The sequence below is a fragment of the Crinia signifera genome, chromosome 3, assembly GCF_055691185.1.
Source record: "Crinia signifera chromosome 3, ASM5569118v1, whole genome shotgun sequence".
Lineage (NCBI taxonomy): Eukaryota > Metazoa > Chordata > Amphibia > Anura > Myobatrachidae > Crinia > Crinia signifera.
This window is the reverse complement of record NC_139219.1, coordinates 280,631,452-280,653,462: the sequence shown is the minus strand read 5'-3', so window position 1 is coordinate 280,653,462 and position 22,011 is coordinate 280,631,452. Positions and strand designations below refer to the sequence as shown.

General features: G+C 44.0%; 1 protein-coding gene across 2 annotated transcripts in view; it reads right to left on the bottom strand.

Annotated features, from left to right (window-relative positions):
* KLHL24 (kelch like family member 24) overlaps positions 1 to 22,011 on the bottom strand; it is a 49,596-nt gene that overhangs the window by 3,827 nt on the left and 23,758 nt on the right. Inside the window, exons 2-7 of one of the 2 annotated variants that reach the window (XM_083178257.1) lie at positions 12,530 to 13,495; positions 9,347 to 9,531; positions 8,227 to 8,345; positions 6,991 to 7,179; positions 4,872 to 5,060; positions 326 to 361 (exon numbers count right to left, since the gene is read on the bottom strand). In XM_083178257.1, the coding sequence (XP_083034383.1) occupies positions 326 to 361; positions 4,872 to 5,060; positions 6,991 to 7,179; positions 8,227 to 8,345; positions 9,347 to 9,531; positions 12,530 to 13,446 (1,635 nt within the window). In that variant the 5' untranslated portion in view covers positions 13,447 to 13,495. The remainder of the gene's footprint in view (positions 1 to 325; positions 362 to 4,871; positions 5,061 to 6,990; positions 7,180 to 8,226; positions 8,346 to 9,346; positions 9,532 to 12,529; positions 13,496 to 22,011) is intronic. The other variant, XM_083178259.1, reaches the window with a different exon arrangement.

Genomic DNA, 22,011 nt, shown 5'->3' with positions numbered 1-22,011 from the left:
AAGGACGGGGTAACGGTTTCATTTGTGCATTTATTTTCCCATTCTACGGTTGTAACACCACCACCATATTATTTCCAATTGAAAAGCACAAAGGAATTTGCTGTGGTATATAAGAAACAGCTTATAAATAATAAGAATAAATTATAAACTTGTTTTCTTAGGCTAGAAGATAATATTATCTGAGTACATTTAATCCCCCTGTATCTATTAGTTTACTTTAAAATGACAGCACTTGTACCTGTATATTACTATATAAACTGAAATATATTTGCACCGCCGCTATTAGACGATATGATCTACCAGGTTACACAGTGAGTAATCTCACCTTGACAACCGTGTTCTGTTCTGAAGCCCCTACCACCTGAAGGACATGAGTTAATTAGAGACATCACAGTGACGGGCTGCATAAATCTAAATGTAACATGCAAGAGAAACTTATAGAAACTTTGGGTAGGAAAAAGGGGGCAATAGATTTAGCAAAAGCGAATGTGCTACACTTATGCAAATTTACTTGATTTCATCCGATTTCGATAAATCGGATGAAAATGGGCAAATTGCATGCATTTTACCTCCACTCCAATGTACAGTCTTGTGCGCATGGGATCGGGGCCCCTAGATCATAAGAGCTACACTATCAGACTCAGAGCCTTGGCTGGGATCAAATGCGATATATTGTAAGCAAAGGACCGCATATGATATATCACATCTGATCCAGCCGCCCGGGAGCTACCGGGACACTTGCCAGGGTATCCAATGCGATACTATCATGCAATACCTTGCACAAGTGTATAAGGGCCTTAATATTTGGGCTAATCCAGAGCACAGGGTAAATCCTAAACTATCACACTCCTGCTTGTGAGATAACGATTACTTTGACCCATGGGTAGCCAACTCCAGTCATCGATAGCTACCAACAGTGCGTGTTTTCCAGGTTTCCACATAGAATCACAAATTAAGTAATTAGCTCCACCTGTGGATCTCTTAAAATGTGTCCGTCAGTAATGAGTGCACCTGTGCACAAGCTAGATGCTCTGGAAAATGAGAACTGTTGGTAGCTCTTGAGGACTGGAGTTGGCTACCCCTGCTTTAACCCTTTGAGTGCCAACATTTCTGTGTATTGACCATACACGGTGCGTTTTCACCGTGCGATGCAATGCTCGCTCCCGCGGGCATCTCATTGCACAGTACATACTTTCTGTACTGCCCTCGGATCGCATAGCATGCAAAATGCGTGCGTTGCGATGCGATCCAGCCCATAACGTGTGCGATCACCGTGTATGGGCACCGTAAGAGATGTGCAAAATATCCACTAGAAATGCCAGCATCGCTCACATTTGTTATATAAATTCAAATAAAAAATGTGTAAAACCTATTATATTTTCTATATAAGGTAAACATTGCAGGCCATTATGATGAATACAATTGTTTGCTTGGCAATTTTCACACCTATTTTGACTAATTCACTTGGCACTCAAAGGGTTAAGCAACTGAGCCAACCAGATCATTCCTTTTATTTTTTTAATTTTCTGATTAATATTGACAACTGTACAGTATGACCAATCATTTTTATTGGTGCTGTTGACAACATGATTTACTTATATAGTGATCCAAAGGTCAGTCCACAGATGTGATTCTCTGAAAATAAAGTACGTGCGGTGTAATGGTTACTGTCTCACAGCACTGAGGTCATGGCTCTGATTCCACCACAACTCTAATGGTGTGTACATAAGTGTGGACCCCTCCACTTGGCTCCAGCTGCAGGAAGACAGCAATTTCCACTGTGTCTTGGCAATAAAAGCATCCAATACAGGCCCAAAAAGAACACCGCCCTCCCCCCAATAAAAAGGAAGAGCTTCCAAGGAATTTGGATTCAGAACCCGCATTCCAAGTGAGGAGTCAAAGGGCCCACTGACTAGCGACAGCCGTAACCAAGACTAGTGGTACCACCTGAGCTCCATCTAGCACGGCCTCACAAACATACGCCAACACTCCCTGGAGCTGCTTTACCAGATCAGCAAAAATATTTATGGAGTCTGAGCCTTGACAGCCCAAGACTCAATGACTTGGGCCATCGTGCTGAGTCCAGCAAAAGGCGGATAACTGATGTAGAGACAATTAAGTGAGACATAAAACAATCCTTAAGCCTCTTGGCCAGTGGATTCCAAAAGACACAGAGCCGTGACCCAGATGCTGTTTAAATGGTGCCCCTAGTTATCCACTTTGGGATGCCACTTCACCCTGGCCCGAGAGTGGGGAGCTGCAATGTGGCCTTATTTAATATTGGGGACCAAATGCATGCACACCAGTATATGGCTGTACCATGTAACAGCACCGCACTGATACATACCAGGCCGCTGCAGCCCCGGGAAGGGGTATGTTACGGCACCTGCACCACAATAATGCCCCTGTTCCTCTATGAGGAATAGAAAACGTTCACAGGGAAACCTCTGCAGGTCTGGAAGCTGTGTGCCCCATGGTACGCAGCCAGCAGGGATCTGACACCGTTTAAGAACTGCATTCATTAGCTCCATCTAGTGGCCAAACCCGGCACCTGTGACATTTATTTAATTTATTGCTCCATTATAAGAGTGTTTTAGTAGCTAAGGGACCCGGACAACTCACAGACAATATCTAGCTAGACAGTCAACAGCTCGACATAAAAGTTCGATATTGACAAAAGGTCGGCACAAGTAAAAGGCTGACATGGAAAAGGTTGGCACATGAAACGGCCGACATGAGTTTATCAAATTTGTTTACATTTTTTCATGCTTTACCATAGAAACATAGAATTTGACGGCAGATAAGAACCACTTGGCCCATCTAGTCTGCCCCTTTTTTAAACATGTTACCTCAAACCGTATTTCATGGTTTGAGGTTGACCATCTACTTGGACTTTGGGAAGATTAAAGAGTGCCCACTGGGACTGCGAAGTATGAAAAAAAAAACATGCGTGTGTCAACCTAATGCACGTCGACCTTTTGACTGTTGACCAATAGTGATTGACCATTTCATATATATGTGTCAAGCGGATTCTTAGCTCATGACCAGGAGCAGGGTGCTGCATGTAATGTTACAGTGCAGCACCTACCTCCTGTCACTGAGTAGGAGCTGGCATTTTGGTGTCACCCCTCGGCAGGGGACTCTCGTGTGCCGCTGATCCCCCATTGTAACACCACTGGTTCCGAAAGTCACAGAGGAGCAACGTTATCTCTGTGTGGCACCACCAGACAGAGATGCGGAAGGAGCCTGGTGCAGGTCAGTACTGTAAGGGCAGCGGCCAGTGGCACACACCGCTCCCAGGATCGCACTACAGGCCAGCAGCAAACCAGCAGGGAGGACACCAGCCATGTGAAACTGAGCCCCCTCCCCACTCTGTGCTTCCACTCTCCATACAGCTGCAGTGTACACCCCTCCCTCCCCACACAGGCACCATCACCCATGCCTGGTCACGTCGGGGAAGCCGCTGCGAAACTCCAAACATGGCCGAGTCCTCAGAGACTGCGTTATATCACAGTACAATCTAACAGGGAGAGGGCGAGCGCTAGTCCCGGGGTGATAATGGGTTGTACAAACTGCATCCACTCCAAAGGGCACTGCCACTTAAATCGCACTGAAGGGGTTGAAGAGCGGAGGAGTTACAGTTTAATTGCCAGCTCCTGTGGTCCCCATTGCAACCCCATGCTCCAGTGTCCCCCGAGCAATGCAATTCGACTTAAAAAAAGTTTGTATACAGTCAATAAGTTACTCTACATATTTTCAATTTCACTTCCCATGAAAGAAACATATTTAGAAAACCAAGTCAGTGTTCTAGGAATTTTGCCAACATCAAAAGTATTTGGATCTGTAATTTAAAAAAAATACTTAAATGCTTTGATTGGGTTTTAGATGTTATTGGATTATAAGATAGCTCCACACAAAACCATATTTTCATTTACTGAGATAAAAAAATATAAACACTTAAATTTATCATACCATTACTCAGTTCCTTTGGAGTCTCCGATGGATCTAACAGTCCCACAATGTGCTATGCTCTAATCCAGCTCTGCCTTTTGTTTTTCAAAAGCCAAGTTGCTGTAGATGACGTCCCCTACTGACTGTTCTATGGACGCATGACTAAATCACCGGGATTGGCACAGACACTAGCACCACTGCCATATATTCCCGAAAGGGGTTTAAACATATATTCATTGTATTACTTTTATATTTTATTTTCTATTGTATAGCACTTTTTAGCACTATATATTGGTTTCAAATAAGCCAAGTGGGCAGAGGAGAGAACACTACAGAGAGGATCTGTTCTAGCCATCAGGGATCCCTGACGATTGGGTGATTGCAGGTTGGAAGGTACAGTAATGCCCCTTTCACATTGCACATAATTTCCGGGTTCATGCCGGTTCGACCTGGCAATTGGAGAGATGTGATAGGGGTTACCGAAAACAGCTAACCGGTAGCAACACGGCAATACCAACCTGGGTAAAAAGTAAGGGTTCTTACCGGTTCATTGCCTTGCAGTGTGAAAGGGTTAATTGGGTCGAGGACCAGTTACCCGTTCACACTATGGAGGAGACACCGCTTGGAGCTGAGCCAGCTCTAAGCGCTGCCTCCTACCCCACCCCCGATAACACTTCCACGCTCTGCCGCGCCCCCATCTGACAATATTGCCGACTCGCAGATGCAATCTGAACAGAGCGCAAATGCAGTGTCACACCGGAACTGAACTGTTTCGAAGTGAACCTGCATTTGCGGTCTGAAAGCAGTAGAAGTAATTATTGTAATTTTTTTTTCATCTCATTAAATTAAACCTGCTTTTTTGTGGAGCTATCATTAAATATCATTTATTTCAATGCCAGACTATTATCATGTCTGGTTACCTGTCTGCTGAACGTATTCTGCACATGAATCCAGTAATCCTCCACAGGATCGTAGCAGTATATTGCCTTAGTGAGCCCCCCGGCTACATAGATAAGGTTGTTTAGGGACACAGCTGTGATGCACCGCTTCGCAATAGGGATGGATGCTCGCAGCAACCATGTATTTATGTCCGGATCGTAGCACTGCACCTGGGTATCAGAGCAGAGAATTTGTTACAGCAAGGTTTATACAAAGAAACAGAAGTCTATGTTGCTACACGTTTACTCGCTTTAGATCATTACTAGTTAAAAGCCTGTCAAAATGATGGCTTCTGCAATGTACTTTCACTTTAAGGTGTGACAGTTTCTACTTTCACTTTGAGCTGTGACAGTTTTTAGCCCAAAACTCTCTACCCCATCCTCAGTCCCTAGCTGCTGCTATCTTCAATCTCTGTCTTCACAGCTCCCTCTCTATATCGAGCAAGTCTGAAACAGATCATTGTCCATACAAAATTTGCTTTCACTTTGTGTTATATCTTTTAGCACACAAAGGAGTAATTTGGTTCTTCGAGTGGCCCCTAGTGGTCACTGGCAGTACTTCATCTCAAAGAGGTGAGGAATAGTTAGCCTTTTAGATATATAGATTATTGCTAATTTATTTACAGGGCCAGGTAGCCGCCATTTGATCTTGTGGGCACGCATCCTTTGGCATCCATTGGCTTAGGAAGTGACCAATTGCAGCTTTTCGTTTGCAACTCTAAAGTTACCAATAATGTTGAATGAGGAAAAATAATATGTACCGTATGTTAATGTGTTGTAGCATGGAAAAGTTGTTGTTTTTTTATTTGTTTTGGGGGGATTTCTTTAACTTGCAGATAAGATAGTTGCAGGTTCAGTATTTGAGGTGATTAAACTTTGCCCTGGACCATTCAAGATTGACAGTACACACCAGGAAGGTTTAATGAATAATGGAATGATCACTGGTCCATCAGCACAGTTGGTGGTATCTTCCGGGTGGGCCTTGCAGCACGACCAACCAGAAGAGATTGCATGCGACCTGCAGGGGAACGCAATTGGATGTACAAACCAGGCGACATGCATCAATTGTTCTTTTCGATATGACAAAGTGTGCCGATATCATTCTCTGTAAATCGCTGCGGAATATGTGTGCGCTATATAAGAAACTGTTAAATAAATAAATAGCAGCCTTATGTGTGCCCACCCTTAATAGTATAGGGTTTGATGTATCAAGAAATAGAGAATCAACTTTTATCTATAATTTTATCAAATATACCAGTGGCAACTTCTCCAATGGTTCTCTTCTATACTGCTTGCTCTATCAACCCTACAGCCTCCTATACTTCTCAGCCGCGGACTATATCTTTAGAGATGCTTACTATCTTATTTAATACTATTTTGGTGTTCTGGATGATTCCTCGCTTTTTCATACACTTCACATAAATCATACATTGCCAAGATTGCCAATCAAATTAGATTTCGCGTTGTGTTATTTTTTATTGGAATTTTATGCAATGTCCATGAATTTGGATAGCGGGACTTTGCTGCAAAGAGATCCTGGCTAATTGGATCGGCCTGTTATATATGTCACAATGTGCTCCTCAGAACGTTCCCACGCCTAGGATGGTTTTGCAGCTACATTTTGATAACTAATCAAATTATTTATATTCAAAGTGATAGGCAAAACCAGTGGCTGCCAATTATGTAACACCTGGACTATCCGGGGTACATTTACTAAGATGGGAGTTCTATTGAGGATGGGATGTTGCCCATAGCAACAAACTGATTCTACTTCTTTTTTATTTAGCACCGGTAGAAGATAATATAATTGGTTACTATTGGAAGCATCATATCTTCAATAGAACGTCTATCTTAGTAAATTTACCCCTCAGAATCACAACTATACACCACCACATAACTGACCCTAAGGATGACAGGTAGGGACAATTTACTTCGTTTAATCATTTTTTTCCTCCAATTTATCAACCAAAATATTTTGGTCTAGGGGTGCTATGAAAACCTACTTATACTCTATGGCACCGTGATTCAAGAAAGTTTGGGAACCACTGTACTAGTAGTAATCATATACTATTAAAGTATGAATGTAAAGCTTATTGATTACCTTGTCCGAGCAGGTGTTGTCGTCGGGTCCTCCACCAATCACAAACAGCTTCCCAACACAACTTGTAACTGCAGGAGAGCTCACGGCCTCCTTTAGTGGAGCCACATCCGTCCATCGGTTAGAAAATGAATCATAACATTCAACGCTGCTCAGCCTGTGCTGGCCATCGTACCCGCCAACCACATACACCTGGAACACACAATGCAGAAGTCACTTTTGGCAAATCACAAGCCAACCTGGATGCAACCTTACTGGCAGCAAATGGATTTGTAGGCCAGGAAGGTGGTTGCATTGACTGATTGGAGGTGGCCATACACACGCAGATTTATCTTCAGATCTGGCTGGTTGGAACAAAAACATGGTTATGGATGAGAGCAAATGACAGTTGATCATTTGCTTGGAAATGCTGGAAAACTGACCAACTGTCACTCATCCATAACCATGTTTTTGTTCCAACCAGTCAGATCTGAAGATAAATCTTACTAGTGTATGGGCACCTAGTGCAGATCAGACACACAAGCACACCTAGTGCTACACTGTGGTATGGAGACAAGATTTGATTTTACGACAAATAATTATTTAGCTATGGTGAGGGAATGGAGAAAGCACATTAGTTTGTCAGTTTTCCAGCATTTCCAAGCAAATGGTCAACTGTCATTTGCTCTCATCCATAACCAGGTTTTTGTTCCAACCAGCCAGATCTGAAGATAAATCTGCCTGTGTATGGCCACCTTTACAGTACAGTCATCAGCTGCAAAAAATACTTCTCTTACCAGGTGTATATATGTTTCTGCAGGCCTGGTAATGCTCATGCACTACATAAAGGCCCTGATTCTAATCCATATGCTCCCCTGTGTGTTTGCAAAGGGGAGCAATGGTTTAGAACTGCACATGCACATACACATGTATGCACGCTCCGTTTGCAAGCGGGCGCGGCAAATTGAGTATTCGCCGGCCCGTTTGCACGGAGCAGTGCGGTCGGGGGGCGTTGGGGGGGCGGCGAGGGGTAGCACCCATGGGAATGCCCATTGATTCATGGGTGTCCCCATGAAAATGCTGAGTGTTCCCATGTCAAGAGGAGCTGAAAGCTTTATCACCACAAATGGGGTCCTAATGATAAATAGACACAGAAGTCCCATTTTTTCCCTATCTTTAATGGAGCAAAGGAAATCCTTTGAAAAATCTGCAGCCACAAATATAATAGCAAATACATATTTGACTTTTATCAAAACTTACCTTTCCCAGTAAGACAGCCATTTTATGGCGCCATCTCCCCTTGTTCAATGAAGCAACTCGGATCCAAATATTTAGCTGAGAATTATAAATCCAGACATCACGGCTGTTGATTCTGCCTCCTGTAAAAGAATATGTATATATTAATATACTCTTTGTACCAGTGGCATAACAATAGCTCCGCAGACCCCACGGTGGCTTGGAGACACTAGGTAAGTTTGGGCGCTGCAAGGTCTGCGGAAGCTATTGTTGCTCTGTTAACGGGGGAAAATACAGGGCTCAATTGAATGGGAACAATAACTTCTACTAGTTGCAAGAAAGGGAACGGATGTAAGAATATAAAATGTAGAAGTAGTACTATTGAAAGCTATAAAATATCTCTCTGTAAGATTAACTAGGAAAGTGTACTGCCAAATACCATTACACATGGTAAGCCTAGAGCAGTGGTTCTTAAACTCGGTCCTCAGGACCCCACACAGTTCATGTTTTCCAGGTCACCCAGCAGATGTACAGGTGCATTCATTACTCACTGACACATTTGAAAAGAGCCACAGATGGAGCTAATTATTTCACTTTTGATTCTGTGAGGAGACTTGCAAAACATGCACTGTGTGGGGTCCTGAGGACCGAGTTTGAGAACATGTGGCCTAGAGGAATATGAAGGTTTTACTACCCTAACATATTCAGGGCCGTCGAGAGTAAGGGGGGGAGCAGGTACTAATTACCGGGCCCAGGCTTGCTGGAAGGGCCAGATGTGGGCCCTGGTCCAACCCCCTCCATCCCTCCTGGGCGGTGGCAGCAGCACACACCTGTAGCATGTGGTGTGCTGACAGCAGGCTCAGCATGATCGTCTCACAGACAGCGTGAGAGCTCATGCTGAGTCCGCTTTGAGCACAGCACATGCTGTAGGTTTGTGCTGCTGCTGAAGGGGTGGGGAGATAATAACACTCCCCCCTCGACTTTAAGGTTTTTTCACTCTCCCTGCAATCGGTTTAAGGGAGTGGCCTATTGGAGAGGTAGCCACGCCTCCCACAATTAGACCACGCCCCATAATTGATTGGGCCCGGCATACCACTCGGCGGCCCTGAACATATTAACCAATCAGAGAGCAGCAATAGATTACCTGACACAAGGATGTCATTCCTTAGAGCGCACACAGCATATTCTGACTTGGTAAATTCCGGCAGCTTTGCCAGTGACTTCCATTCACCAGTCATTGGATCGTAGCACTCAGTGTAAGGAAGGTTAAAGCCTCCAACGCGTTCACACCCTCCCACTACTACAATCACCTCAGAGTAGCCGGTAGACCTGCAGACACATAGAAACAGCGATAACAGCAACTTCAAATCAAACCAGTGTATTAGAATACATACCCCATTTATTGTATTGTGCAGGAGGGATAACACACGGTGGGGGAAATTTACTCAGATGGGAGTTATATTTCAGATACCATTATCTTCTAGAAGGTGCTAAATAAATAAAAAGTACATTCTGATTGGTTGCCCATAGCAACGTCCCTTGTGACATAGAACTCCCATCTTAGTAAATTCCCCCCTATAGATCTATCAACCTGCACCAGTGACGGACTATAGTTATAGGCTAAAACAGGTGTGGAGAGAAATATATGGGTAATATACAGAAATAGATGTGACTGAGGGAAATAGAGACTTATGGAATTTAGAGCATCCTCAAACCATAGAATCATCTATATACAGTATATATATATACAGTATATATATATATATATATATATATATATATATATATATATATATGTTTAGTGTCAGTGAGTCTCCGAAACACTACCATCTGCTGGCAGAGAGTGAAACTACATCTCTTTGTCACACATGCACAAACACAGTAGGTAGCAGACTAGCTTTCGAAGCTTTTGCTTCGAGTGGGCTTACTAGTTTATTATAAATCTGTACTGGGTCTGGCTGGAAGAACTTTGACATATTTGCATGATACTTGCCAACTTTTGTTGGCTCCTCTCTGGGAAAAGCCCAGAGAGTGAACACTGCTGGACACTTTGGGGGGTGGGTTTGTGGGTCATTTAATTACGCCTGATCCCCACCAAAGGAAAGATACCTTAATTCATGGGTCTGCTGGGAGGGGCTAAAAAGGATGCAATCACTTAGCCCCACCCCCTGCATATGGTGCTGTGATTCACATGATAATCTCTCTATCTTGCCTGCTCCACTAGGAAGCAGCCGGGATGCAGGATATCTGCCTACTCTTCCGAGGGTAAGGGGACTACCCCCAAAAAAGAGTAGATAAGTATGATTTGCATCCATCTGTGATGTTAGCCTACATGCTACCCACCATGTACATTACACCCCCTTCCAGCACAGTGTGCACCTTCTTCTGTATCTATATGTTGCTTAAAGGATGTACCCAGATTACTGACAGTCACGGTGTGGACACTCAGAAGGGAGTCAGCGTGATAACACAATCGTCATGCCGACCTATTACGAACCTGTAAAGCGTTGTAGCGGTGTTGGCTGTATCACATAAAACACTAGGATTACGGTTATAAAGATAGGAAGGTTACAATGCATCACATCAGTAACGTGTCGTAATGCCGGGTTCAACATCCAGCTCCCCCATATGGTTGTTAATGTTTTCATTGCCAATGTGACATAACTGCGTACTGTCATGGTCTTTGAATTGTGCCAGGAGCCACAAGAATTACGTCCCGACAAATTAAATCTTGTAATAACACCCATGGGTATATGGTCACTAGGGCGAACACAGGACGGTCGACATACATAAGGTTGACACACTAAAAAGTACAACAAGGATCTAGGTTGACAGGGTCATTAGGTCGACACAGGTATTATGCCGACATGGGGGAGGTCGACAGTCAAAAAGGTTGACATGGGTTTTTCTGTATTATTTGTGAGCTGACATGTGCCGACAGGCAGTATTTCATGCCCCACAATCCACTAGGGCGTGGAGGGAGAATAAAATAGTGTGCCGAGCGCAGCGAGGGAACGCGGTGCACCAATACGGTGTTATTCTGGACAAAAAAAACCATGTCGACCTTTTGACTGTTGACCTAATGCTTGTGTCGACCTAATGACCCTGTCGACCTAGACCCATGTCGACAATAGGCCTGTCGAACTTCAGTGGTCGACCTTCCTATGGTGGACCAAATGAACCACATCCCACAAATGAGGGGAAAGCAAAAGGATTGCACGTGTTGGGATAGCAATGGTTATGGAATTAAGGAAATGAGGGGGAAATGCGTGACACAGGTACTGAAGGGAGTGTTACCATAGAAACATTGTCAGTTCTATGGCTGATGCTGACATATCCAAACTGCAAACAGAATCAAACAGGACAAGAGGTTTCTGTTTGGATGAACACATACAGGACTACTCCGTGCCTACACACGGTACGATTCAGTTTTCGATCCGGTTTTTTATTCGATTTGACCTATTCGACCTGTACTAAAGTTTTTTGTACTACTTTTCAATTTTCACTATTTTCCATTCTATTTTCTATTCGATTTGCTATTCATTTTCAATTTGATCTCACAGTGTTCCTGATCCTTCAGGCAGCAGATTGAAATCGAATCAAATGCTGCAGTGAACACATTTAGATTTGCACTATCTACTATTAGATTTCCACTATACTGTAGTCTTGCCTGCCAAGACTTTTTTCTATTCGATTCCCACTACACGGGAGCACACATTGGGATTGAATCTGCATTGAATGCTAAAAAAAGCATTTGATTTCTATTCGATTTCGCTTCTATAAGCAAAATCGAATAGAAAAATAGAGCATATCTCACTGTGTGTCCCCTCTATTATTAGAATACTGCAATGCCTTCAGCAGGTACACATTTTCTATGAAACCACTGTGACTGATGTACTCTTGCTTGTGGAATACAATCCTCTATGTACTTTGTATAACACCAATAAGACTGTTTCCATATTTAATGATAAGATGTTGAAGGAATTCATCACACACGTTTCAAATGAATCTGTGAACCACAGCAGCTCCTTCAATGCACTACAACAGTGATGGCTAACCTTGACAACCTAGCTGTTGTTGAACTACACATCCCAGCATGCCCTGCATCAGTTTTAGCATGGCCAAATAGCACACCTGTAGCAGGGCATGCTGGGATGTGTAGTTCAACAACATCTGGAGTGTCAAGGTTAGCCATCACTGCACTATAGAGAAACAACCTTCACTTTAAAAAGTTTCTACATTTCTGCTACATGTCATATTTTAGGGGTTCCCATTAGAAGAAGAGAAAGGTATGACAGTATGTATAGGACATTTAAATGTTTCAAACCTCCGTGGCCGGGTCCGTGATGACATCATCTCATTTCCGAGTATGTGATATCTTCTGGCTTCGTGAAGTATCTGGTAACAGTCTGAGGCGCTTTGTATCAGCTGATCGACCTCCACAGTCTGCACAAAGTAATTGGGATGGAGCAATGGTAATCGAACGTGTGTCAAAAGTTCCTGTAACATAGGTCTCCTGACATCGACATGGTGGTACACCCATCGCATCACAGCCTCGAACACCAGCTCCTCTTTGCTGACAACCAAATCATCACTGCTGATGTAATCAATGACTTCAGCTTTTTCCAGCTCCAGAAACTCTTCATGCTGGACAACAATTTCAAAAGCCTGCTGTGCATAGGTCTTACACTTGGTGAAGAGGGTCTTGAGGGAGTGAGTGTCGGCAAAGTGCTGGATTCCAAGGCAGTTGCAGGGGTCAAGCTGCTCTTCTAAAAATTTGGCGCATGCGTCACGCAGCACACTAATCTGAAACAGGCTGGACGTTTCAAAGAGGTACTGGACATTTTCCGTGGTAATCTTTACTTTTCCGGTGTAAACATACTGCAAAAAGCAATCCATAGCTTCCGCAAAAATCCCGTTGATCTCCACCAACATCTCCCTGCTTTCTCTGTGGTCATTGCAGAACATGGCCCGGAAGTAGCTGCTGCAGGCTGAGAGGATAGCTCTGTGACAAGGGAATTCTCTGCCCTCCACACAGATGATGACATCGGTAAAGAGGCGGCTCTCCCGGAATTCATTGAAGACCTGCAGGATGCTTTCAGAGTGGGAAGACCCGGAGTTGAAGTCAAACACTTCATGGCCCATCAACTTTTGGTCCATCTCAAAGACTTTACGCTTTGTGGCTGGAGACTCACGAACTCCACTCTCCTCTCTGTTTAATCGGCGTCCTAATATGAGTACCATTTTTCAGTTGTGCGGATACACAACAGATTTGGAAGACTTATGCCACTACCTGTAAAATAACCAAATCGCCAGTCAGAAAGCGTGAACAGTTTATATCAGAAAATGCATCTTACAGAAGCACAAGTTGGTCATTGTTGGGTGACCATCTTTGTGCAAAAGTGCTGAAGAGATTGCTTTCAATAGTTGTTTGTACAGATTATGCATTTTTAAACAAAAATATGTTTGGTGTGCACAGAATATCTAAGTTAATATTACAGTTAATACTTACCGACTTTTAAAAATATTTCCTCCCTGGCCGATACAACCAAATGGACACTGGCCCTTATTCAGATCTGATCAAATTTAACTCACTTAGCACATGTTACATCTGCCTCACCTGCAGTGCATATGGTTTTGCCCATTTTGAGAACAAATTTGTACTGCGATCAGATCTGAATAAGGGCCATTGTGGGTTGAGCCATCATGGATCTACTCCTCCTGTATAATGCTGTGATTTTCCACAAGGACATAATATAGCATAAATTGTGTCATAAAGCCCCCAGACTGTGGAAGCGTCCCGACTCCAAGAAGCTGATCTACACTCATGGAAGTTCAGGAGAGCTCTAAGAAACTCTGGAATCTCCCAGACATACCAGAAGAGCAGACAAGTGTGCATATGTTCTAGGTGTCACCATGTGGCTTTTGGAGACCTTAAAACTTGCACTGTTTGCATCATATGTATTATTAACGGTATAGACATTATGGGGGAAATTTACTAAAAGAAATTTGTAAAAAATAGGTGTATTTGTATCCAGAAATACACTTATTTTTGACATTTACTATCCCGAAAATACGGCAATTCGTATTCGTATTGATAGCACATCAATACGACTACGAATTGCCATATTTTTGGGATAGAAAATGTCAAAAATAAGTGTATTTCTGGATACAAATACACCTATTTTTTTTTTACAAATTTCCTTTAGTAAATTTCCCCCTATACTTTAGCCTAACAGCTAACATACATTATATAAATGCATAGTTATGATTTCGGAATGCTCTCTCTCACAATTCTTAAGTTTGGCTACAGAGAGGAAAGAAATATAAATGATGTATCTCTAAATACTTGACACCTGAAAAAAATATTCTGTACCAATACAGTTTTATTTCCAATGTCTTTTGTTTTTTTTCGTGGTGGTGTACAGTTGTGCTTTTCACTGTCCAGGTTTATTATTGCAGCCAAAAGCACTGGATTTGCCTATCACTTTGACCATAAATAATTTGATTTGATCCTTGACCACCAACCCGAGGTACCCCTGCAATAGCCTAGGTAGTGATTCCCAACCTCAGTTCTCCAGTTCCCCTAACAGTTCAGGTTTTAAGTCACCCAGCCAGTACACTGTGTATCATCAACTGTCACATTTTACATATCCACAGGTGATCTGGAAAACATAAATGGTTGGGGGTACTTGAGGACTGGAGTTGGGAACCACTGCCTAAGGGCACCCCAGGGTGCTTCAGCACACAGTTTGGGAACCACTGCACTAAATATAAAACATGCACAACCTATTTAGCAATGTGCCTACTGGGCCACTGCCCTCATACACAGAGGCAGCATTCTGCGCTGGGAGTTGCTTCCATGAAAACCAGAAAGCCAGATTGTAGTGTATGGGAATGTGCCAGGAAATAAAGCAACATCACATAAACGTCCTGCTTCTATCACTTTTGGAGCACGCCCTTATTTCCAACTTATTCATGTTTTGCTCTAGCAGCATTGCTGTCTTATATTAGCTCGGGGAGAAAGGGCACACTGGGACAAGGGAGTAAAATGGAGGCGCTCACTAAGGCAGAAGATTAGATCTGAAAATATTCCTTATACCCATTTCAGACCGCTAAATCAACCTGGGTTGACATGTTAACATGGGTTGAAATGTGGTGTGAAAGCTCCACATCCACATTTCCCGGGTGGCTGTGCAGTTGAATGGTTAACAAGGGTGGAGAGACCCGGGTCCAGTTCACACTAGGGATGAGGCTGTGATTAGAGACATCGTTGGCTCCAAACGCTACCTTCTTCCCCACCATGACGCACCTGTGTGACATCAGTGACTGGGCGATAAGCCGGGTTGCTGTGGGAGCTTTCAGACCACAAAGGGGTCTCCAATAAAAAAAAACCTGAATGTCTGATCTGTTCATTACTGGTAGAATAAAGCGTAGTGTTTATTTCTGGACAACCTAACTTGAAAAAAACAAAAACAAACCCCCCCTAGTTTAATGAAACAATCGTCTCTGGAAAGTTTAGCTCTAATCAAATGAGATGTAGTGTACATAGAGAACGTGGAACCGGACTATGGCCCTTATTCTGATCGGTGCGGCCCGATCAGAATATGCGGCCGCAACCGTGCAGGCGAATCCCCGCCTTCCATACGGATCGCCACCTGCCGTCCGTACGCGGATATGTGGCGATCCGCATGAAATTGGACGGGGATACGCCTCCTCCGTCTTGGGAGCTGCCCCTGCATTCGATGGTCGTCGAACATCGAATGCAGGGCCGCACGCTCCACCAGGTCCCGCAACACAAGACCACACGGACACTTGTCCGTGTGAAATCATGTATGGGGGCGGGCAGCTGACATCCGGCGATGTCAGATGCCCGCCCCGTACCCACGCGTCACGGCCTCATTACCATGCATACGCCCCGCGTTTGCATGGGAACGCCCATGAAACGCGGGGCGTATGCATAGGGTAATGAGGCTAAGTAGCCCCTCACGCCCCTCTACGCCCCCTGTGCGGCGTATAAAGAATCCATGCGGCGAAATCGCCTGCACATGCGCAGAGTGACCTCTGCACATGCGCAGACGATAAACATCGGCGGGCCGTACGCAAGCGGGAATATCCGCACCGATCAGAATAAGGGCCCATGTTAAGACATTTGTAGGGAGGAACTTAATACCCTTCAGATAATCATTACATCGCAGGGGGAAAAGGGGTTAGAGATCTACAGTGTCTAGGTCTACAATCAAAAGGTTGACAACTAATGGTCAACAGGGTCAGAGGGTCGACAGTCAAAAAGGTTGACAGGGTCAAAAGGTCGAAACTAGTTCATGTTTTTTTGGGGGTCGACAAAGGCCAACATGAGGTTATCATTTTTTGGGTGTCTATGTCAACATAGGTCGATATGGACATTGTATAATTGTACTGCGTCTCCTTTCTTTGGGCACACTATTATAATCTAACTCTATTCCCACGTGGATGGTAAAGTATGAACAAGTCTTTTTTGTTCACTAAAAAAACATGAAAAACTAATGTTGACTCTAAAAAATTAATGTCGACCTTTTGACCATATCAACCTTTGTCGACCAATAGTTGTCGACCTTTTGATTGTTTGACTAGACACTATGGGGGAAATTTACTAAGATGGGAATTAGACTTCACATGTGATGTTGCTATGGGCAACCAATCAGATCCTGTCTTCTATCTTCTTGATCATGCGTCCTCAAACTGCGGCCCTCCAGATGTTGTGAAACTACAAATCCCAGCATGCCTTGCCACAGTTTTAACACTCCCTGATAGCAAAACTGTTTAAAGGCATGCTGGGATTTGTAGTTTCACAACATCTGGAGGGCCGCAGTTCGAGGACCCAATAAGAAGTAGATTCTGATTGGTTGCTCATCGCAACATCACATGTGAAGTCTAATTCCCATCTTAGTAAATTTCTCGGTACTCTTTACTTAGTTGGGCGCCCGTCGCGGTCATCGCGGGTACATTTATGTCTGGCCGCGACGCGACCGACGCGATGCCCGCGATTTCCCATTGAAACCCATGTTAAACATGGAAATCGTGTCGGTCGCGTCGCGGCCGGCCATAAATGTACCCGCGATGCCCGCGACGCGATGCTCCCGATTTACCATAGGAATCAATGTTAAAAGGCGCGATGGACCCGATTTTACTGTTAAATGGCTCAATGGACCCGATTTGGCCATAGGAATCAATGTTAAATGGGCCACAGAGCCCATTAACCCTTAAATGTCCCCCCCAATTTTTAACGCCACCCCACGATCCAAGCCAACCCGAAGCGTGGCGAGCGCAGCGAGCCCGCGAGGGGCGGCGGTACGCGTCCTCCGACCTTTTCATGCCCTACTATCCACTAGGGCGTGGAGTGAGAATATAATAGTGTGGCGAGCGCAGCGAGCCACCGAGCCTGAAGCGTGGCGAGCGCAGCGAGCCCCGCGAGGGGACGCGGATACATTCACAGTTATACGCGTCCCCTCGCGGGCTTCACAGGTGTCCGTGGGGACGCCGACACCTGTGAAGCCCGCGAGGGGACGCGTCTACCTGTGAAGGTATCCGCGTCCCCTCGCGGGGCTCGCTGCGCTCGCCACGCTTCGGGCTCGGTGGCTCGCTGCGCTCGCCACACTATTCTATTCTCACTCCACGCCCTAGTGGATAGTAGGGCATGAAAAGGTCGGAGGACGCGTACCGCCGCCCCTCGCGGGCTCGCTGCGCTCGCCACGCTTCGGGTTGGCGTGGATCGTGGGGTGGCGTTAAAAATTGGGGGGGACATTTAAGGGTTAATTGTGCCTATTTGGGCTCTGTGGCCCATTTAACATTGACTCCTATGGCCAAATCGGGTCCATTGAGGCATTTAACAGTAAAATCGCGGTCAATCAGACTTTTTAACATTGTTCCCTATGGGAAAATCGCGGTCATCGCGGGCATCCCGATTTACCCGCGATGCCCGCGATTTTTACCCCCGACGCCCGCGATTTCAATCGCTGGCGCCCAACTAAGTAAAGAGTACCAATTTCTCCCTATAGATCTAAAGCCAGGGTAAAAGCTAATCAATGAAATAGCCTAAACCACTGATTTGGCTTAAAGACGCCCCCACAAACATGGGGTTTCCCATGCACTAAAAAACAAATAGGGCTTTTCCCCATATACTATTCTCTATAGCTCCTGAGTTTGCCTGTCCAACCTCAGCAATGAACACACAACCTCTAATTGAATTGTCTGACCACGGTTTGGGCAGAATGAGTACCACTTCAGTTTTCACTATTTCCGACTCTCCGTGTCAGCAGGTATGTATTTTGTCAACGTATAGTAATGTGACATCATACTGTAGGAATCTAAATAAACCCTGGGGTTTGTTTATGACCTAGAGGAATAAGCAAAGGTGAGTTATAACAGGTCTGCTGACTGTGGTTAGACAATCAACTGACAACTAAAAGCAGACCGGTTGCCATGGGTGACAGCATCGCTTTGCCCTTTACAACATAATAATAAATATGCACCACTGAATTTATTTGTTTACAGTGAGGACAATTGTAGTTCTGATGTGAAAGGTTACAAAACATGCCGTGACATGACAGACTATTGTTTAGCCTCTGGGGAACTCTCCAGTTTATTGTCATTGCTTAAAATATGCTGATATTGTTCTAAGTCGTCACGCTTCTTTAGGAAGAGGGAAAAACTCTCAACTCAGAACTTTTTTGGCTTGAGGCCTGCATTTGTCAGAGTCAGGCTTGAATGAAGGCCAATTCTGCCATGGAATCTAAAAACATTGATTACACAGCTAAGATTTAAGAAAGGTTCAACATTTTTTTTATGACGTCTAAACCTATCATCAGTGATTTACAAAACTGATAGTAGATGGGTTCTTCCTATTGCAGGGCTGGTCAGTCGCTTATATACTCCATATGGTGGTTTATTCCCTTGCTGAACTTTGCTTAACCTACATCCCATTTCTTATAACACATTTGTTTATAGGGAAGCTTGGAACCTAGCAACTGCAGGTGGGTATAGGCAGCAAGAGTCTTGACAGTCCGCTACATCCCATCTTCAATGGAACTCCCATCTTATTACATTAATGTCAGACCTGGTTTCCGTGATTTCCTCTGGAATTTGGGGGGGGGGGTCTAAAGCACAGTCCCCATGTCTGAGCACAGATGGTTATATCAAAATGACTGAGGTACTAATTAATTTCCCTATGCTCAAGCATGGCTTAACTTTTAACTTGGACTGAGTTTGGGTACCCCAGGATTAAAGAAAAGGAAAGAACCTATAAGTACTATAACTAAAGTTGAAGTTCCATAGCAAAATAAAAAAATATAAAAACCACTATCAATTGGTGGGTAGGGATGGGAGCGGTTGCTAGGTGGTAATTGTATTAGCTAGAGCAAATAAAAATGTGCAGATCAGAGATTCCTGCAAACTAGTTAGTACGACGGAAGGCTTGTCACCTAGCTACAGTAGGTTGGCAAGCTATTACATACCTGGTGGATATGCAGAGGAACTACTACAAACAATACTGCAAGGTGTCCTGTTCCTTAGAACAAAGCAAGTTTTCAGATAATAGATTCCAGCAAACTGCAGTTTCTTCAGTCCTTCATTGCCGGCATATAGTTGGCAAGAAGCAAGAATCTACCCTTGCAATGTACATAAAGTAGCTCTTCCTTTCTACTTGACAAAATGCCAGGAAGCATGAAACCTGTATCTATGGAACAGAGTCAATTTCTATAAAATCCATAAGATGCCCATCGTAAGCTGCCTACACACGGGGAGATGAGCGTTCTGAACAATGTTAGATCGCTCAGATAGATCAGCACACAGCGCTGACACCGCGAGAACACTGGCCCCCAACTATCGATTTATCCAGCCTTCTGGATATTAATCACTGGGGCGATAGGGACACGTGTGGACGTGCATCATTATCGCTATGCCCCTACAACCACAGCAATGTAGCATGCCCAGAGATCGCTACGCATGTAGGCCCCATTAGGTAAGCTCCTAGTCAGTATTTCAGTATTTAGAAACTGCCTGACCTAACAGACAAGATTTTAAGTATAGCCCCTCTTTAGCACAGATCGTTAAATAAACATTAATGCTGGGTACACACCAGAAAGATTTGGCCGCAATTCCCTTAATTTCGCTATACAATCTCGACCGATTGTATGTAAATTGGGCATGTTTTGGCATGTGTTAGATCCGATTCCGATTCGATGCGCTTCCCCGCCGGTCGTTTTGCAGATCCTACCTGCTGCAGTCAGGATTTGAAGACGACCCCTTCAACTTGGTATAGATCGTGATCAGATCATATGCAGATTGTGAGCTCCAACAGATCGTGTGACCATTGTATGATCGTCTGATGATCATTCTGGTGTGTACTCTCTTATCGCTTATCCTTACCTACTGTTTATGCTCACTACTTTACCTTCTGTGTCACCCCTGTCTGTCTATCCCTCCCCTTTAGAATGTAAGCTCTCACGAGCAGGGCCCTCTCTCCTCATGTGCCTTTCTTAGAATATATAAACCTCTGCCACCCTGATGATTGCTTCAGTGTCCTGTCCCCTGATGCAACTATCTATATTAACCATGTGCTTGTCCTAAACTGTCTTGTACTGTAATTTGTTATGTGTTTTTGATTATAACTATGCTCTGTAAAGCGCTGCGGAATCTGTGTGCGCTATATAAGAAACTGTTAATAAATAAATAATAAATAATACTCTACATAAAACCAGGAATAATTAGAGAGCGCACTGTGTTGATTCAATACTTTTAATTATAAAAATAGGTAAAATATGCTAAAATAAATTAGAATTTAATAAACACAAAAAATTAATATATCATACATACAAGTATACTGTTAAAAACAATATTGCACTATATCCAGCATAGATCGTGAGATTTATGTACAACCGGTTGTAAGGTCCCACTGATGTTTAAAAATATATATCAGCTCTATATGGCACAAGCATTAACGTCCAAGCTCCTTAAGTTCAATAATCTTTTTGACAAAGTTATACGGATAATTACCAGTCCCGCTGAGCTCTAAACAGGAGATGATGATCACGGAGGAAAGGGGAGAGAGACAAAAGTTCCACTCATAAACGCTAACAACCGGCGGAGCTCAGTTGTTATAAAGCCACCGTCGGGAGCCGATATACTGTGTCACCTGTAATGCCTGATGGATTTCCCTTTGGCGTCCGCTTCCACCGGCGGGACCCAGTTGTAGTGTGGGTCACCGTCGGGAGCAGACAGTCCGTCTCCGTATTCTCTGTACCCTCCGGATGTCAGTCGGGAGGAGGGGAGCTCACACGTAAGCCTGGTGTTACTTCCCGCTGCTGAGCTCGCCGCAGGTCACTCGCAGCGGGCGGCCGGATAGTGGTGATTAACTGGATGTCCGTGGAAGGTTAAGGGCTGGAGCTGGATAAAAGAATGCCAAACAGAGCTGTGCTGGATACAAAAGCTTGACGCGTTTCTCCGTCTTTCAACACTGACGGTTTCTTCAGAAGCTCAAGATACCTACTGGTCTCACTGGTTAAAAAGGCAGGTTGGCCAATCACCTTTCCAGATTAATTGCATAACATCGGTTTCCAATCTGTTCATTTCACAGGTGTATCAAGGTGACATATGGTCTGAATAAATCAATTTATTATACATACTGTGGATATCATCGTTGTATAAATCACTTCTAATTGAAACATATCATTCATTATAACATATATTTATTAAATCAAATAATAATTAAATACATAAACATATTCTAATAAATGGCATCCTTGAGCGCTATTCTCACTATCTCAAATTATT